This window comes from Podarcis gaigeae (genome assembly GCF_964106915.1).
Source record: "Podarcis gaigeae genome assembly, chromosome: 5".
In the NCBI taxonomy this organism is placed as follows: Eukaryota; Metazoa; Chordata; class Lepidosauria; order Squamata; family Lacertidae; genus Podarcis; species Podarcis gaigeae.
Window position 1 is genome coordinate 80,000,395 of NC_139681.1, and position 19,955 is coordinate 80,020,349.

General features: G+C 41.6%; 1 protein-coding gene across 15 annotated transcripts in view; it reads left to right on the forward strand.

Moving 5' to 3' along the window:
- Positions 1-19,955, forward strand: part of LEKR1 (leucine, glutamate and lysine rich 1) — a 67,238-nt gene that overhangs the window by 22,228 nt on the left and 25,055 nt on the right. For 11 of the 15 annotated variants that reach the window (XR_014564350.1, XR_014564351.1, XM_083739491.1 and 8 more), the window contains 3 exons: positions 1,141-1,316; positions 3,069-3,254; positions 11,903-11,984. Coding sequence is in view for 12 of the 15 variants with exons in the window: in XM_083739491.1 (XP_083595617.1) it covers positions 1,141-1,316; positions 3,069-3,254; positions 11,903-11,984 (444 nt within the window). In the remaining 3 variants the exon portion in view is untranslated. The remainder of the gene's footprint in view (positions 1-1,140; positions 1,317-3,068; positions 3,255-11,902; positions 11,985-19,955) is intronic. The other 4 variants (XR_014564352.1, XM_083739488.1, XM_083739489.1 and 1 more) reach the window with 1 other exon arrangement.

Below are 19,955 nucleotides of genomic sequence, written 5' to 3' on the forward strand. Positions count from 1 at the left end.
TTTAAATTGTGTCCAGTATTTTCCAGTGTTCATGATTTCTAGCTATATAACCTTCTAGATCAGCGGTTCTCAACCTGTGGGTCCCCAGATGTTGTTGGTCTACAACTCCCATCATCCCTGAGCTCTAGCCTTGCTAGCTAGGGGTGATGGGAGTTGTAGTTCAACAACATCTGGGGACCTACAGGTTGAGAAAGGCTGTTCTAGATATACTAAATATTGGCAATGTCCAAAGTTTCTGTGCCCAAGAGTTATCCAATAGTGATGCAGCTGAGAAGTGAAGCATACATAGTCTTCTGTTGTCAACTGCTATCCTAAATTGAGCTTTGTGCTCCCGTCATCACTGTCCAGCTTCCTGAAAGCCTCTTTGTCTACCTATGTATGCCTCTGCTTTTGCTGCTCTACCCAACTCCCCCTTAACCAGCCTGCTTACTTCTTCTCTCAGTTCCCTAGTCTACCACATAATCCCTAGAAACCTCCTGCACTGGACCACAACAAATCACCATGGTATTTCCCCATCTTCTCCCTTGATTCCAGTTTGTGGCTGGGAGTAAAAAGGAGAATGGCTTCAGAAAACTGAAAGCCCTCACACAGGAATTCCCTACAAGCGTCTTCATTAATACACATTCATTTGTTTAACTGTGTGGAGCTATACTTCATGAGCCAAAGTTTGGCCATCTCTACCACAGATCAAGATTTTTGACAGACTGATGTCTTTCCGAATCAGAAAATTATTCAAAAATGCAAGGTGCCTACAAATTGTTTGGCATTAAAAAAATTAATCCATGAAAATTTTGTCTGAATATTAGCTGTAATCTTTTGCAGAGCACCCATTTTGTCCAAACAATGATATAATTCTAAAAAATCATGCAAGTTAAATTCAAAAGTGCATGTGCTAGGTGTGCCAGGTGCATGAGATAGAGAGGTATTTGGTAAAGATAGTCATAATTGTCATATGAAGCTTAGCTGAAAATGTTGAAACATATTCCAAGTATTGATGAATCCAACTGCAAGGCAGAAAACTCAGTTAGCTTCTTTTATTGATATAAATCAATATTTTTTTTTAAAATGCTTCTTTTTCAAAGTGCTATTTTGTTTTTAAAAAACTATTTACCAATTAGTTCTTCTTTTCCTTTTTGGCAGAAAAACATTGGAACGACATAAATTCATCCTAGAGAAAGCCTTTGTTCTCCTTCCCTTTATCAAAGGAGAGGTACACAGTGTTAAAGGAGGAATATTTGACTTTCTCAGCCAATGGAGTGCACTCAAAGGAGAGATTTTTTTACACATAAAAAAGATTAATTTAACAGCATTGACAGGTAAATTACCAGATTACAACTTTCCCCAGCATCTGATTCTTGGTCATTTCTACAAACCTTTAATAGTGATTTACGCTTCTGATTTATTTTGTCTTCGCAGCACCCTTTGTAAAGTATATCAGACTAAAAACTAGTTATTGCTGAGGCAGAAAACCTGTGCACTGCCCGTACTACTTTAGATGGTCGGCTGCAATATGATGCGATCTTTAATTATAATAATGCTACAGAGAAAGCGAGTGCCCCAGCCTCACTGAAATCTGTTTTCCTATGCAAAGGTGCTTTTTAAAGAAAGTTTTTTAGTTATCACTGGGCATTTAGTCTTGTGAGTTAGCAAGGGCTTCGCACGTCTCGGCGTCAGAGAGAATGGCTTCCTCGAGCTTCATAGCTGAGCTCTGATTTGGGTCCAGGTCTCTAAAATCAAAACTCAGTCCTCTCCCTTCCCTGCCAGCTTTTGCCCACAAAAATTAGCTGCATGCAGTAGCTTATGACTGTTGACCGTTTTTTATGGGTCACGTTGAAATGACTTGAACAAAATCCAACACAGGGAATTTTCTGCCTCACAGGAAAAACAACTGTCAACTTTCCCCTTAAGTCATAGAGATGAAGGGTCATGGAATCTGAAGTCTCCAAAGGCGCCTCAAGGGGTAGGCAATGGGAGAACTCGCTGTGCTCTCGTTCGCAAAGGGCAAAAGAGGCACATTGGCAGGATGCTGCCTCTGCCACTGCTGTTCTCTCTGTTTCCAGGTGATCTCATGTTCTTCTGCAAGTGTTAAATTCACTGCAGCTTTTCAGAACAGAATAGCAGGATATAGGGATATGAGTGAATTATTTTGACATTGGGCCCCGGTCAGACATCTGACTAGATAATATATGTTATAAGAAAATCCATTTTAATGTTGTTTTGCCCTAGATATATGTGAACCTGATTCTTTTTAATGCACATTTTTTATTTTTGTAATCTGCATGAAATCCCAGCTCCTCATATTCAGATGTGTTGTTATTTTGGTTAGTTAACTATGGAGGGTTTTGTAAATGTTGAGAGCAGCTGACTTGATACATGTGCTTTTCTTGCTGAATACGACACTGTCTCTGGTTTTTCTGAGTAGCTAGTGCAGAAATGTTCTGACTATCTTACATGAGGCAAATGTAAAAATATGTGCATGCTTTCCCCATTCTTTCTGTAATACGTCATTCTAAAAGTGCTTCTTTTGTTAATGTTGAGTTTGGATGGCAAGAAATTAAGGTTCAGGAACCTGAGAACATTGTGCCCCTCTGCATGCAGTGCCATTTTGAAATTCTGTAACTGTTTATGCACTTGGCAATACAGACCACACTTACAATTACCTCTGATTTTTGGTCCTTCAGCCCTGACTTGTCACAATTAATGTATATTCCAGCAGTGACTGGCAATAACTATGTATACTCAGCCAAAGGAAGTCTGGATGAGGAGCAGCACATATGCTTAGTACTTGTCAAATACAGAAATACTATACAAATTGACAATTAAATTGAAGCTGGGACAAAGGTATCAATATCATATTTATTTATTTATAATTTATTTTAACAGTGACGGCATCTTCGTAGGTGTAGATACTGAATCTGCAGTACTTAAATAGCCAGCAAAAATTAATTGAAATTCATTCTTCTTTCTTGAATAGTTGTTTCTATACAACAGAGGACAGTCATTTTTCTTGTGATGGTATCTGGAATTTTATTTTTTATTTTTTGATGAGAAATCCAATTACCTTTCAGAAATATCCAGTCTGAACCGAAGCTTGGGTGAATGCCAGAGGGAAAATCTGCTCCTCCAGGAGGAGGTGCAGCGTTTAAGGTTGATATCAGACGCAGCTGAGCAGCAAGCTGAGCAACTCCAGGCGACTCTCTTACGAGAGAGTGAATTACAAAACAGATGTCACGAACTACAGAAGAAAACACAAGGTAGGTGTTAATTTTAGAACAAGCAGCTGGCTTCACTGACAAGCAGCATGTTTAAAACTTCTATCCTGCTGTAGTCGGCCATTCTTAGAGGTACATGTGCAAATCTCCATGCGCCATCATTTCACAAGTGCTTCCTCTTCTGTTTCTATGGTTTTCACTTCTGCTTTCAAAGTAACCACAGTTCCCCATTATTTTTGAGCTGAAGAGAACTGTGGTTTCTTTAAACGGTGGTATGTTAAGGAGAAAGCCAGGATCAAAATGTACTTTCAGATCCCAGCTAATTTGAAGCCACTATTTAAATCAGCCACAGTTCCCCAACTACAGACATAACGAGGAACTGTGGCTACTTTGAAAGAAGAGCAGTGTTCCCAATCTCCTTACAGCCACATGGGGAGAGGGTTGCTCATGAACCAACTGTTCATTAATGTACTGAGAAACCATCATTCCTCATTACATCCTAACTAGCCCATAGAGGGCATTCATACTACCACAGCAATTTCATTCCACTTTGGTTTTTGGGGGGAGAGTACTGTTGCACTCAGATCCCATGTGCACTCTGAGAACAGGATGCTGGACCAGATGTGCCAGACTCCTCTAATAGCCTTACTAATCTCCAGAAACTTGTTTCTGAGGAAACACAGAAGGCTGGGGAAAGGTGGATGTCTCCCATCTACCACTTCTCCCTTTCAAATCTCTCCACAACATTTTTCTCTGACGTACAGGAAGCCAGAGCAGAACCTGGAGTACAGTGGTACCTCTGGATGCGAACGGGATCTGTTCCGGAGCCCCTTTCGCATCCAGAGCAGAACACAACCCGCGTCTGCACGGGCACGGGTCGCGATTTGCCCCTTCTGCGCATGCGTGTGACGTCATTTTGAGCATGTGCGAGTGGTGAAACCCAGAAGTAACGTGTTCCGTTACTTCCAGGTCACCGCGGAGCACAACCTGAAAACGCTCAACCTGAAGCAACTTCAACCCGAGGTATGACTGTACCTGATACTATCTGTTTCTGGTGGCTCACACTTTGCACCAACTGAGAAGCGTCTTCTCAGGTTGCCTTACGTAATCTTGTGCCATTTACTTTTGCATCTGTGTTTACTTCCAAACATCTTGCCCTGTCACAGAGAGATTTTTGAGATACGTTCAGAGATATATTAAAGCATCTCACAATGCTTTGTACGTACCAGCTTCCCCCCAATAACTGTGGGAACTGTCGTTGACCCCTCACAGGACTGCAATTCCCAGCACCCTTAAGAAATTATAGTTTCTAGGATTCCTTGGGGGAAGCCATGTGCTTTAAACATATGGCATGGATGTGACCAAAATTTGAGGAGTCTCTTTTAAGTACTGTGCTACACACCAGCTTTGTGTCTGCATTATGTGTCATAAAACTCCTAGCAGCTGATTGCCAAAGACAGGAGGAAGTCGTACTGCTTCCATCTTAGGCACTCAGCCATAGGGCTCTTTGTTTGTCAAAGAGGGGAGATGAGGTGGCAGTGATGGAGCAACCTGCCAGTGGAGAAAAGCACATTCTACTGATGGATTAGATAATATTCTGTATGCATGGATACATTGCAACAGCATGTGGACAGGATACAACTTTTAATAATAAATAAATGCATTAAAATGAGAGCTCAAAAGAGAATTCAGTATTGTGAATCTCTTTTTAATATTCATTTAGAGGCACCCTTTGTTCTAGCTGATCATTTTAGTGCCTTTGGCATCCCTGGTGAAGCTTGAATGGAGCCAGGCACAGAGTTCTTAGGCTCATCCAATGCCTGTCTGTTTTGGCACAATCTGGCACCTCTCCTAATTGTGTCTTGTGGTCTCCTCTCTAAAACTGAAGAAGCATCGTGTTAGTCTCTCGTTCATTTTACAAGTCCAATGCAGGCATTAACAGGTGTTGTTGTTTTTAAAAAAGTGTGCTGCCTTTCTGTTTTGATTCAAAAACTTCATTTCAAAGCCAACGCCATCATTCAGTCTGTGATCCTGACCGGCAACTATTCTAAAAGTGTACAGGTTGTGCTATTCAAAAAGTAGCTTTGCTTCATCAAAATGACAGTGTAATTGCAGAGCACTGCTGCTCTCACAGTATGTGATTTCAAGTCCTGAACAGCGGTAGTTATGGTACGGAATGGCTTTCATTACAGGGCCAGTGGTAATGGTGATACAGCAATGAACAGAGGAATTTGCCATTTTAGCATGTGCTGTTGTTGCAGAAGGAGCCCTTGACATGTAAAGCCAAGGAATCCACTGGATCTGGGGACAATGAAGGAGATGTAAAACACCTGCCTGAGCCTCACAAGATCCTGTGGCAAACACACACACACACACACACACACACACACACACACACACAGCCTATTTATTTTTTGACATTTGTTTGCTTCCCTACAGCATAACATTCTCTGAGTGGTTTTCAATCAAGAAGTATGTATTTAAATAAAAAATAAGGCATAAACCATAAAATATGCATAAATAACAGCAAGAAACCCAAAACTTTCTGCAAACCCTAGATAAATTACTTAGAAAGCCTGGGTGAACTTAAAAGACCACAAGGATTGCATCAGGCAAACCTACTTTAGGAGGGTGGTTCCATAAGGTGCTCCTTCCAAGACAGCCTTCTGGCTACCCACCTCATATCATTCAACAGGGAAATTGAAGCTGAGCCTCCAAAGAAGACCTTGAAGTTATTGGGATACTTAAAAGAGATAACCTTTCAGATAACCTGGTCCCAAGCTGCCTGGGGCTTCAGAGGTCAAAGCTGCACAATAATTGTACATGAATATGGATGGGGGCCCCGTGCAACTTGCAACACACAGGCATCAAACTGCTCCATTCCAGTGGAGAATCCTGCAGTCCTGTTCTGGGCCAATTGCTGTTCCTGAGTTATTTTTAAAGACAGCCCCACGTATAACACATTGCAGTAGTTTAAATTTCTAGTCCCGTTGCTCTTCTTGCCGCATAAGATCAAGATCCTCTTTACTATGTGCTGCAACATCACCACTGTAAGGGACAGATAGGAAAGCAGGCACAGACTGGATGCCCCTCTCTCCCCCTTTTGTAATATTCCATTGACATAGCGAACACACTTCGAGAAAGTTTAAGCAGTGGGCTTGGGGAAAAACTGCAAACATCTAATTACTTTGTTTTAATGAAGCTGCAGTTATCTAGAACTAGTTGTTTTATTAAGAGTGATAAATGCATTGAGTAACAGGCAGTGATGGAGCAGTTATAGCTGACAAGTAAAAATAAAAACCACATATTAATAATTGCACATTTTGTTCTCACTGAAGTAGTTTTAAATATTCATATTTCTTTCTCTAATCTGCCTTTCTGTTCTTAGAGGTCAGTATGACCGGAAAATCTGTAAACTAAATTCCTATTTATCCCCAGAAGAGGGTGAATGTTCTCTTATTTTCAATAAACATTTTACATTGTAAACCTCCCTATGTTCCGTGGATAAAGGGTGGTATAGGTATTTAGCAAACAAACAGACAACAACATCATGACTGTCATGAAGGAAAATAAAAATAAAAACTTAATAGGCTGAATTACTATTTTCCCGGGAAATAACTAATCAAACCAAAATATATTTTAATCAGTTATGTTTCTGCTTTGCTGTAAATGGAAGCATTTTAAAAGAAATGTCTAACAAAACAATCTATTCCCACTAGGGGAGCCAGAAAGACTAAAAAAAATGTGTGCAGAAAGCCATTATTTGTAATTTAATTTCCCATGTGCTTAATGTTTCAGTGTACTAACCGGACTAGAACTTTTTGCAGAGAACATAACCTAAAAGAGACAGGCATGCAAAATAATTGTCAATTTTCTCTTGCTACTTGTAAAATAAGATCCTCAACACCATGACGTCAACAAGCACAGTAAACATATTTATTGCATTTTTATCCCTCCCTCCCTCCCTTCAAAGAGCTCAGAACAGCAACAGTCATATCAATAACCTGAGGCTGATCCTCATGTAATGCCCCCTACACCCTGACAGGAAACTGTAGTACAGTGGTACCTCGGCTTAAGTACTTAATTTGTTCCGGAGGTCTGTTCTTAACCTGAAACTGTTCTTAACCTGAAGCACCACTTTAACTAATGGGGCCTCCTGCTGCTGTCGCCGTGCCGCCGGGGCACAATTTCTATTCTCATCCTGAAGCAAAGTTCTTAACCCGAGGTAATATTTCTGGGTTAGCGGAGTCTGTAACCTGAAGCGTATGTAACCTGAAGCGTATGTAACCCGAGGTACCACTGTAAATGCTCTTTGTGGCAAGCGGCTGTATGCACAAGCTGTAATTTGCAAAGGCTGCTCACCCCACGAATCAGCCTTATTACCTGGAGGTTTTATATACTTGGTGTAGTATGTGTTTTTAGTAGTGGCTGGCATGAATGTGGAGGCCAATCCTTGACAGGAATGGCCCCCACACATTGCAGCTTCTGCATGCATGCTGTCATCAAATGTAGGCATTTCCAGTGGAAAAAGTGTAAGGTCTATGACAGATTTAGTTGTCAGCCATGCGGCCTTGGTATTCTGTTGCCTTTCTGTGGTATCTTTAAAAACATAACAAATTTTATTATGGCATAACCCTTCATAGATTAGACTGACTCATCAGGTGCTTAACTTTTAGGTTAATTGTAACATTAATCATACAATATACCAATTTTCTTAAGGAACCTCTTGTTTTTTCATGTATTTTGATGAGGCCTGATAATTTGTGTGTGAGAGAATGAGTAAGTGATATGTAAAGCATACTTATTTCTCTTATATTTCATAGAATCATCAAATTGTAGAGTTGGAAGGGACCACAGGGTTTTCTAACCCAACTTGGGGCTTGAACTCATGGCCCTGAGATTAAAAGTCTCATGCTCTGCCTACTGAGCTATCCCAGGACAAACTCCTGTTGGGGAAGGGCTGTGGCTTAGCCTTGTGGAGCACATTCTTTGCATACAAAGGCCCCAGTTTCAATTGCCAGCATCTCCAGAAAGGGCAGGGAAAGTCTGCTATCTTAAACCATGTATATCTGCAACCAGTCAATGTCGACCAGGTATGGGGAACCTTTGGCCCTCCATTTGTTCTTGAACAACAGCTCCCGTCCTCCCTGGGTGCTGGTTGTGCTTGCAGGAGCTGATGTGCATTGCAATTCAGCAACATCTGGAGGGTCAAAGGTTTCCTAGTGCAGACAGTACTGAGCTGGATGGACCAATGGTCTGCATAAGGCAGCTTACTCAAGCACATTGATCTTTCCATCTGAATTATATGTCATGTTGTTGTTTAGTCCTTTAGTCGTGTCCGACTCTTCGTGACCCCATGGACCAGAGCACACCAGGCACTCCTGTCTTCCACTGCCTCCCACAGTTTGGTCAAACTCATGCTGGTAGCTTCGAGAACACTGTCCAGCCATCTCGTCCTGTCGTCCCCTTCTCCTTGTGCCCTCAATCTTTCCCAGCATTAGGGTCTTTTCCAGGAAGTCTTCTCTTCTCGTGAGGTGGCCAAAGTATTGGAGCCTCAGCTTCAGGATCTGTCCTTCCAGTGAGCACTCAGGGCTGATTACCTTAAGAATGGATCGGTTTGATCTTCTTGCAGTCCATGGGACTCTCAAGAGTCTCCTTCAGCACCATAATTCAAAAGCATCAATTCTTCGGCGACCAGCCTTCTTTATGGTCCAGCTTTCACTTCCATACATCACTACTGCGAAAACCATAGCTTTAACTATACAGACCTTTGTTGGCAAGGTGATGTTTCTGCTTTTTAAGATGCTGTCTAGGTTTGCCATCGCTATATTGAAATAATTATTGATACATATTTACGTAACAGCTCTTCCAGTTGCATGTACTTTCGTTTTCCTCTGGGTAAATCAGGTTTTACTAAGAAGATGGGTTGGGGGGGGTTATGTAAAAGGTTCACCTATTGTTATCTCAACATTTGGCATCATTGTGTGCCATCTTTAATATCTCTGGAATGTTCGAGCTGGAACGAAAGGGTCGCCATGACCGCTTCTGTTATAGCTGTTGACAATACCTTTTTGATATAATCTACAGTTATGTGGGTTGGGATTTTTGTCCTTGTCAGATTTTTCACATGCTTATATCTGAAGGGCAGCATAAAAATCATTGTTCCATGAAAAACATAAGCTAAATATTCTGAATACAAATGAAGCTTTCCAATTTTTTTTGCGACAAGTAAGTAAAGCAATTAGCTAAGAAATGCAGACCCTCTGTTTTTGAAAGGTCAAGCAATGGACCCCCTACTTTTGATTTTTTTGATATATCTATGATATTTTTTGTTACATGAGTGGTGCTGCAGACCCCTTGGATGGGTTATGCACACTTCCTGGGGTCCATGGACCACCAATTGGGAACCACTGAACTAAAGAAATAGAATTTAATCTGTCATGTGTCCCTAAGTCCAAGGTACCTGTTGTCTTCCTACTGCTCTTATTAATTAAAACATTTATGAGTCACCTTTCCACTCAGAAACTAAGCACCCAAGGCTATATGCAACCAGGTATTTACAGGCTGACATGGCTGCTTTTCTGGAATGTTAAGCTCTCGGATACTTTCCCATTATTGTGGCTGTGTGTGTGTGTTTGTTTGTGTGTGTGTGTGTTTGTGTGTGTGTTTGTGTGTCTTTCTCTGGGGTTGCATTTAGTCCAGGCATTTTGAAGCTTTGTTATTGTTGTTCCCTGCCACTGCCAGTCAGTTGGCTTAAATGATTTCACTGAGGGGAAAACAACAGGCTTGGGAGATGTGCAATCTGAGGTGCTTCAGTATACCCACAGCAGGGTGCAGGAAGCAAGGCAAGTTGGCAGCCACTGTGTGCTAACAAAAGCTGACAGATTAACTCCTGGGGGTGGGGGAAGTGACTGTGAAACTTCTTTATTTTCTCCATCATTTGCAGTGATCATTTGTCCGTATGGCCCACTGTAATTGTTCAAAGCAAATTAATGTTTGGGCAAAGCCATTTGTCCTCTTCTTTTTAACATCATCTTAAGAAGGTTCTATCTAAGTTGTCATTCATTTTCCATTCCTTTTTATTTAGATTACACACCTTATGTACATGCAGTACCCAGGTACTCTGGATATGCTAGACAACATTGACGACAGAGTTATCTGTGATGTACATATGAAGTACATCAGGGTAGAAATAGTTTCAAATTCAAGGGGAGCCAAGATTAATGCAGCAATTATCATCAAATGCTGTTTGGTTGTGAGGTTATTTATGGGGCACTTAGAGCCTAGGGCTTGCCGATCAGAAGGTTGGCGGTTCAAATCCCCACGACAGGGTGAGCTCCCGTTGTTTGGTCCCTGCTCCTGTCCACCTAGCAGTTCAAAAGTACACCAGGGGGCAAGTAGATAAATAGGTACTACTCCAGCGGGAAGGTAAACGGCGTTTCCATGTGCTGCTCTGGTTCGCCAGAAGCGGCTTAGTCATGCTGGCCACATGACCTGGAAGCTGTACACTGGCTCCCTCGGCCAATAAAGCGAGATGAGCGCCGCAACCCCAGAGTCGTCTGCGACTGGACCTAATGGTCAGGGGGTACCTTTAGTAAATGACTATCCCTTCTTGCTGCCCATTTCTAGCTTCATTGTACATAGGTGGCCTAGCAGTCCCTGGCAAGATGTTTCCGCAGCTGAGGTCTGTGATCTGCACTTTGCGCATTACACTGGCCCCATGGATGCTGATGAAGGAGTGACTCCTACATCTGCAAAAATCTCACCAACTGTAAAGTGTGAATTTGCCCTCTCTGAGTTAATAGTATCATCACTTGTCTATACCAGCTGCCTAAAATATCAATTGTTTGAATTTTTAGAAATGTTCCCTAAGCTAATGATAGTGTATAAGAATTTATAGCACCTTAAGGATAGGACAGCACAAAAATATTTTTTTAAGAATATCCTTCCTGAAATTGGATTTATTGGACTGTTGTATAAACCGGTGGCTTTTATTTCCAGAATGATTTGTAAGAGTACAGGTTATTACAATATTATGTGCAAGTTTAAAATCAGTCCAGAATAGACAGTAAGAAAACAAAATAAACGTACTAATTACTTCCTATCAGTAATGCAAAATCTGTTGAAAGACCAATTCCTATCAGTGCCTATCAGTTTCAGAAGTTGACGCTGCTTGACTTCTTTTTACAAAAAGCTTATATACAGGATGTTTATTATACACTTCTGGTTTTGTAGAAAGGTGCCTTGTTCTTGTATCACTTTAAATGACAGATGAAGTAAGGTGAATGCACAGCATGCTGGTGTATGATGCTGAAATCATGGGCGCTTGGTTCTTCCTTCATTCCTGCTGCTCCTGAACTGCTGGGAGCTAAGCTCTGATATGGCTAAAGCTGAACATTTGAAGATTCTGGACATATAAGAGAAAGTAATTCATGCAACACACAATTAAACTATTGCACTAGCTCCCACAGGAGAGAGTGATGGCCACCAACTTGGATGGTATGGCTACTAGCTTCAATGGCCATGTTCCACTTCCTTTAACTGCAGTTTAAAGTGACATGCAAATGAGAGCATTAAAAAAGACTACCTGCTGTAATGTGCGCAGCCTACTATGGGCTTTCGTGGAAGAATGCAGGATGGAATAATAATGTTAAATGATGATAATATATATTAACAATTTCTTATTTCAGATTTAACAAGTCAAGTAGAGACAATTGAGCACGAGTTCCAGAAAGCAGCTGCCGAAATCAGCCATTATAAAGAACTATTCGTGTAAGACACTTAATTTTATTCATATCAGGTATAAATTTTATTCATAACAGGTATCGTTTTTTTCTGCCTGATTCCCCTGTAATTATGTGCTAAAATGTAAGAGATAATGAATACTAGGTTAGTTTACTGAAGTCTGCTAAGGACTGAGAGTAGTGTTGATTTTTATTTTCAAGATATATAAGACATGGAACATATTGTTGCATGCAGCCTCAATCTCCTTTCACACCACCCCAGTCTCTGAGCACTTACCTAGGGTTCATGTTTCCTTTCAGAATGAGGCTGCGGTGTCTTTAAGATACAGGGTTTATTTACACATCTATATAACCTGAGCCTACAATGGAGGGGTTCGCAGCATTAGCACCTCATTGAGGGTCTTGTTTCTCCCATAGTCACAGCCTTGGATTCAGACAGACACCATTGCTCTCTCTCTCCCTGCCCCCAGCTTGCTGCTTTCCTTCTCAGTGACATCACTCCTAACACTAACTTCTCTAACCTAAGCTATGGCTTTATCTCTTAATAGCCCATCACCTCACGGCAAACTAGCTTAGTTTAATTAACTTTTAACACTTACTGATTCCAGGGGATTAGAAGTGTCAAGCCCACAGCTTAGCACCCCAAGCCTTAATTAAATCTTAACATCTACTGGACCCAGGAATTTAGGGGAGTCTGGGACCCACAAACTCATAACACTATTTTATTATCCTTGTGGTGCCTTATTACATTGTAGGTTGTTGTCCTCTTCTAATCCCATGAAGCAACCTATAGACGTCTTAGTGAGCAACTTGTTCCAAGGAGAGCTGGAAATGAAATGAACCCTTTTGATCTCAAAACAAAAAAAAATCCTTCCAGTAGCACCTTAAAGACCAACTAAGTTAGTTCTTGGTATGAGCTTTCGTGTGCATGCACACTTCTTGTGTGTATCTGAAGAAGTGTGCATGCACACGAAAGCTCATACCAAGAACTAACTTAGTTGGTCTTTAAGGTGCTACTGGAAGGAATTTTTTTTGTTTTGACTATGGCAGACCAACACGGCTACCTATCTGTAACTGGACCTTTTGATCTCCTATGTTTCCTCTTATTTTGGAGAGCAATAGTCTTTAAGAGACAGACACTTCTCTTATTGTGCTCCTGGATTTTCCAATTGGTGTACTCCCTGCGCCATTGTACTGTAGGAGTGGGGGACACTCAGTTCCTCAGGCCTGGAAAAAAGTCAACCATTGTACCATTTTACTGTTGTTAGCTGCTCTGAGCCCGGCTTTGGCTGGGGAGGGCGGGATATAAATTATTATTATTATTATTATTATTATTATTATTATTATTATTATTATTATTATTATTATTTTCCCGGCTGTGTTCCTATGGGTCTTGGTGCTGCCTGCCAGTCTTGGTTTCAGTGGGCTCCTGAACACCAGCATCATGCTTAGAGCCAGAAACCCAGTCCTCTTCCTCTGCTGGTGACCCTGTAACTTCCAACTCAATATCCTTGCCACTGCTAGATTTGGGGATCAAGAGAGTTAATGAGGTTACACGCATAGTGTATTTTTGAATGAATAGAGAAGTTAGAAAAACAATTCAGGAGATACTGGGAATCTTTTACACTGCAAGGAAATTGAATGTAGCAGCCCTGCTGGATCAAACCAAAGGTCCACTGCCTCCAAACATGGAACTCCATAGTAGTTATCATGATCAATAGCCATTGGTTGGCCACTTTAAGGCTCCTGACTGCAGTGGCAGCTACGTCTTTACCTGACCCACACCTGAAAGCACATATTATGTCATGTGTGGGTCAGGCTGACGTGATTTGAGGGAAGTAACCAGTATGGACAAAAGCCCATTTTTGTTTCAGATTTTGAGTACATGGCATCTAGCACTGCAGTGATAAGGAACAGTGGCACACAACCCTCTCACTCCTCCAACGTACAATTTCCAGCAGCACGGTGGTGGTGGTGGTGGGACCCATTTGTACAACGTGAATGCAAGAGCCACAAAGAAAACAGGAAATCCTGCCAAGTCAGAGTGTAGAGCTCATAAAAGGAACAAGCGAGGCTGAGATCTAAGTGAAAAACACCTGCACACACCCAAAGTCAAGGCAGATGCTTATATAAGAGATGCAGAAAAAGCCTGCCGCAAAATATGGGCGGAGAATGAACTGCGAGCAAGTGGCTGCTTGGCTTGTTCAGACCGCAACACAGTCTGTAGGAAGAAGCCCAAACTCTTGCCCTACAGGAGGGAGGCCTGCCACTGAGCATGTGGAAATGATATAGCCGGTATAAACAGACTTTAGTGGAAGAAGCATTATTGGCAAGAATGGTGAAAAGTTCATTACCCATAATAGCCAGTTCCAGTTAAATGATACCTCAACAAGTAGAAAATCCATTGGAACCATCATAAGAATCATCTTAGGGGGTCAGACCAAATGGTCCACCTAGCCATCCTGTCTACAACCTCCATTGGTTCTAATAAATCCAAGGGAAGAGGTTGGTTGTGGTCTATCACGCTCCCAGGGGAGCTTTCCAGCTCCCTGCAACCCCTGCTTGTGAAGGCCAGAGAACCCTTCTTGTCCACAAGAAGGTCAAATTGTCAGGTCCCTTTTCACATGGGCTATGCCCACAAGCACAGGTCTTATAAGAGCTACCTGTACCGAGTCAGACCATTGGTCTTTGCTTCATCTTATCAACACTATTGACACTGACTAGTCATAGCTCTTTAAGGTTTCAGAAAGGAGACTTTTCCAGCCCATCCAGGAAATATCTGGGGTTGAAATTTGGACCTTTTGCATGGAAAGCATGGCAAGTGCCCTCCCACTATCATACAGTTCCCGGCATTCATTAGATACAGTCATGATTAGTAATATTTGCCCTTAATACTTTTTTCCTTGCTATATAAAACGTGGACTTTTAACCATAACAAATTCAGGAATGAAATTCCTTTTTATATTTGTGGTGCATTTTACATTCAGAGGTAGTGTACATGCATTGTTATTTCAAAAGACAGCAATCAGCATTCTTTTCAACAGGCTTTCCTTCCTTGAAATATATATATGGTTTCTTCATAACATGTATGTTCTTGCATTCACATTTGGGGGGGGGAGTGGAAAATCAAATCTACAAATACCCTGTTGCTAAGCGTTCCAAATATTTTAACAGTAATTGAAATGAAAAACACAGTGATTGCATATTCATAAATATACCATAATGAGTTTCCATAATGAGTCTGGGTCTAATTTAGCGAAGTAGTATATTCTATTTCAGTTTAAGTATAAATATAAATATTAACTAGAGTTATTAATAGGTGAAGTAATGTTATAATGATGAGAAATTTCTCCAAGTTTCCAGCTTTAGTGGGGTTTGAATTGTTATGCTGCTTGCCTGTTTTCATTCCTGACTTACTGAAAAACCAGCACCACAAACTCAGTGTTTGGTGGTTGCTACAGTAAATGATCACATACTAGGTTTAAATTACATTGAGAACATACACTGCCCACATTTAAAGTGTCAGGCAGCACATCACTCATTTGTAATACATGCCTGCCAACTTTCCCCCCAATCTGAAGGCTTTCCCCCCAGTCTGAAGTCCCAATCTTCCCTGTTGTTTCACCTATAATTACCATAAGAAAAGACAAGAAAATTAAGGATAGATTAATATATTCCTAAATATGTGCCTAATTTATATTTCAGAACTGAGCACTGAAATAACATTCTGGCTGACCTTAACCAGCAGACTAGCAGTGCATCTGTTTCTGTGTGCCTGCCTTCTGTGGTGCTCTCATAGTCTTCTCTATTCCTGCACCAAATATTGGTGGTGTTGAGTCTGGCATCATATGACACATTTAGCCTATTCAGCCAGAGACCAGGAGCAGGCCTTGAGCATGGTTTCTCCCTTGCTCCCTACTTCCCTCTAGTTTCCTCCAGGTGAGAGGGAAGTGTTGTGCTCCAATAGATGCAGCCTTGCATGATGCACTCACCAGCTTTCTCCTGCTCTGAGAAGAGCTGAGGAGGAAGCGTGCAGTGTGAGCTGGTGGCTGATATGTGAGGCAAAGTGGGAAAATGAGCTTCTGAGTGGTACCAAAGGGAAGGCAGCCCCGCAGTCTTGAGGTGGTGATTGTGTGACATTTGTAGAAGCAAAGATGATTCAGTCAGAACTAGCCATCAGACAGCTTCAGTGACTGACCAGCAGTGCTCAGTGTGGGCTGCTGACACCATGAACCATCTCCCACAGCAGGAGTGAGCCTGTTGAGCTGGGCTTTAGGACTCACCCAGCGGCTGGTGATGTAGACCGGAAAATGGTACTTGGCTGCTGGTGGTGTAAGTTCAAGATCCCCTCCCCACCCCTGTCTAACCCTAGGCAGATTCTCGGGAGCCGAGGAATGAATGAGTAGGCTCATAGATTTCTTTAAAAACAACAACAACAACAAACCAGTCCATGTTAAACCCACATAGACATTTTAAACAACAATATCATATTTTTTTCTCAATAGGAAAAGGCCTTTCACAGTTCAACCCCAAAACCACAGTAAATATTTAAAGCAGTTAATTTTCTGATCTGAATAAAGAAGTGCATGTCCAACCAGCCCTGGTAAATGTGGAAGAAACAGCAGTTGTTCTATGTCAGACCAAGTGATGGTTAACAAAGAGATAACTAAGCAATGTGTCCATGCTCTGTGTGCACAGAATCTGGAACATGTTGGAGGGACTTTCTCTGTCTAGTAGACATCAGTTATTATCACTCTTCAGCAGACATTTCCAGCAAGAATGATCACCCAGGGGCCTGGCTCCATTTGGGCGGCATACTTGCCGAGTACAATAAGAAATATCCCTTTTCCCCCTCCTTCATTTTCCAAAGCTCATCTTCCATTCATGCCTTTTGATTTCCATCTGCAAGATAGAACAGAAAGTTTCATTTTGCAGAACTTCCATAGAAGAGAGCAAAAACTGGAAGCGATTGTAATTTGAAATTGCAGCTCAATCATGGGGTGAGAATGCCCAGTTCCCTTTGTTACTTCATCAGCGGCGCTGCAGAAACACTTTTCCTCTGAAGTGTTGTGTAGTTATTCAGTAAATAGTCATTTAAGCAAGCCATTCATGTAAAGACATGGTGGATCGCACTGATAGCGGCTCTGTAACAAGAACAACCTGGCCAGGATTAAACAAAGCAAGGAAGGAAGTGGGTTGGTGCCAGCAGGGGATCGCTATCTTGACGCATGCCCTGGGGGTGGGGGCTACAAAATGCCCCTGAGGCTACAGGAAATGCCCCTGAGGCTACAGGAACAATTGGAGGGTAAGGGAATTGGGAGGTCTGGTGATCTTGTCAGCAGAAGAGCCAAGCAAATTTCTCCTGTCTGCTCAAATAAATCCCACTGAACCTGGATCACTAGGGCAAACAGGAGATCAAGGAAACGTCTGGTGAGAAGATAAATCCTTGGAGTTTCTATGTAGGCAGGGACTCAGGTGCCTGGAGATGGATGCAACTTCTGAGGCTGTGGGGATGGGGCAGGCCTCCTAAATCTTTCACACTAGAACCCTTGGCATATTGATTAAACTTTACCACATAAATGCTTTGTTTCTTTACTTGCTTTTCATATACTTCCAGTTGATGTGCCTAGCAGAGGCCCTTTTCATCTATGGTAAGGTGTGTGAATAGCGAGGAAGGGCTTTCATTTACCTAATGTGAACGGTTGAAAGCTGTTCAACAGTGGCACAGTCTCCCTTGGGAGGTTGTGGACTTTCCTTCCTTGAAGGTTGCTAAGCAGACCTTGGATGGCCATCTGTCATGGGGTGCTTTAGCTGAGATTCCTGCATTGCAAGGGGTTGAGTTCTTAGTGCAGAAAGTCTTTCCTATTTTACTTAATTCAAGAGGGTTCTGGAAGCTTCTCTGTGTGAAAGAAACAAGCAGAAGGTTCGTGATGTTTGGGTTATTCCTTCAGAGAAGCTGAGTACAGCTGGCTTAAACTGTTTCTGTTATCTCTGTCAAGGTCATGCTGACAATAATAGTAAGGCCAGAAGGAGCCTGGGTTTCACTCTTTTCTATCTCTCTTTCCAAGTGGTGTGGTGTTTTTTATATAGTATGCTTAATATTAAGGTTTAGTCTTATTATAAGTTATTGTAAGTGTTAAGTCTGCTGCAACTGGATTTCTTATGAACAGTGCCAATCCTCAATGTATTGGATTTGTGACCATTATGCTTATTTGCCTTCAGTCAAGCTCTGCTGGATGAAATATTAATTGCCTCTGGTCTATTTTGGAGGAATCCTGCAACGTGTTTAAGTTTTTACTCTGCTAATTATACGTTGAGGTTCTGCTCTGGATCAATATTGAGTAGGATACATTACAGAACTAGATGACCCTTGGGGTTCTCTTCCAACTTGAATTCTATGATTCTAGGATCCTACGTACTTTGTGCCCCTTCTCCTACTTTCCTCACTTTCCGCACAAGGATGATCGGTTGTGCAGCTTCGCAGGTTCATACAGAAAAAGTTCTATCCCCCCCCCACAAAATCTGTATTCTCACCTGCCCACCTGTACATATATATCACAAATGGCAACTTCAGTGACATCTGAAGCAACCAGGTTGCTTGGAAGAATGGCAGCTTGCCCATGGCTAACAGCAGCAAGGTTCCTGAAATATTTATTCTACAAAAACAAGTCTCTCTCTCTCTCTCTCTCTCTCTCTCTCTCTCTCTCTCTCTCTCTCTCTCCCTCCCTCCCTCCCTCCCTCCCTCCCTCTCCCTGTTTGTGTGTTGTAGCAGCAGCAGTAGTAGCACTGCACTGAGTTCACTGTTTTGACCTTATTCCAAAGTTTATCATGCATTATACTTCCTCCTTTTAGTTTTGGTACTCAGAATTAGGTGCTTTTAGTATATAATTAGCAGCATTCAGACTAAATTAGCATCTGTGGTGTCTATGTCATGGATTTACAGCTATAATCTTTGAATATTTGAATCATGTTGCCAAAGAATATCTATACATTTCAAAGGAATGCCTACTGGCAACATTAACACATAATGATATTAAGTCAAGACATCATTTTTCCATGCCACATGTAATGGCTGTAGAACTTTCTTTTGAACTGAATGCTTGAATTCAGCAATTACATAAATCATTGTGACAGCCTGTTCCGGAAATCATTGACTTGACAAATTTCAAAAGAAATTCTTTAGACTTAAAGGTCTTCTGACATTCTTCAGCAAATGTGTTTACTTTCATGTAGCAGTTATTTGACAATAATTAGGTATATGAATCATTGGACAGTTGGCTAATTATTTTTTTACTTCTGAAAGTAGAATAAAAGGAATGAATGAAAAGGCGTTCAAAATTCTGTCTTCATTTTTTAAAAAAGAAACACAAAGTTACAGAATATATGTAATTATGTTCACTACATCAGCACCAAAGTAATTAATTTGACAACCAGTATCTTACATACAGCAATAAATTGCAACTACAATAAGCTGATACCTTCATTAGAGTCCAGTAGGTGAGAGTGACTGCTTAACTCTTTTTTCTCATACTGTTAACTATTCAAAATTGAGAAGAAAGCAACAGACACCTGTAGATAGTCAGAGAGTGCTGTTGCATGTATCATCTCAAACAAGAGTCAGGTGCTACAAATGTGATAGTAAGGTTCTACCTGATTCTTGTCTGAGTTGCTCTCAGTGCTGAGCCAAGTTTTTGAAAAGCATTGCTATACCATTCAGACATCAGTTCCTGCCTTTATCTGTCCCGACCCAGTTCATGTTGCTGCCTGAAGCAGGTCGTCTTTACCCTGTTGCCAAGTAGCAGGGTTGGCCCTGACCATTCGTAGACTACCATCCCCATTTGCTTCTTGGCTGAGCTTCCAGTTTGCCTCCAGATCCTGAGTTCTGACAGTACTGTGGGAGAACAGTGGGAGACTGGAAAGGTTTGAAGTCATAGCAAGTGTTTGAGGTTGGAAGAGTACGTCTTTATACTCCAAAGGCCCTACCTTAATCTGTAGAAGC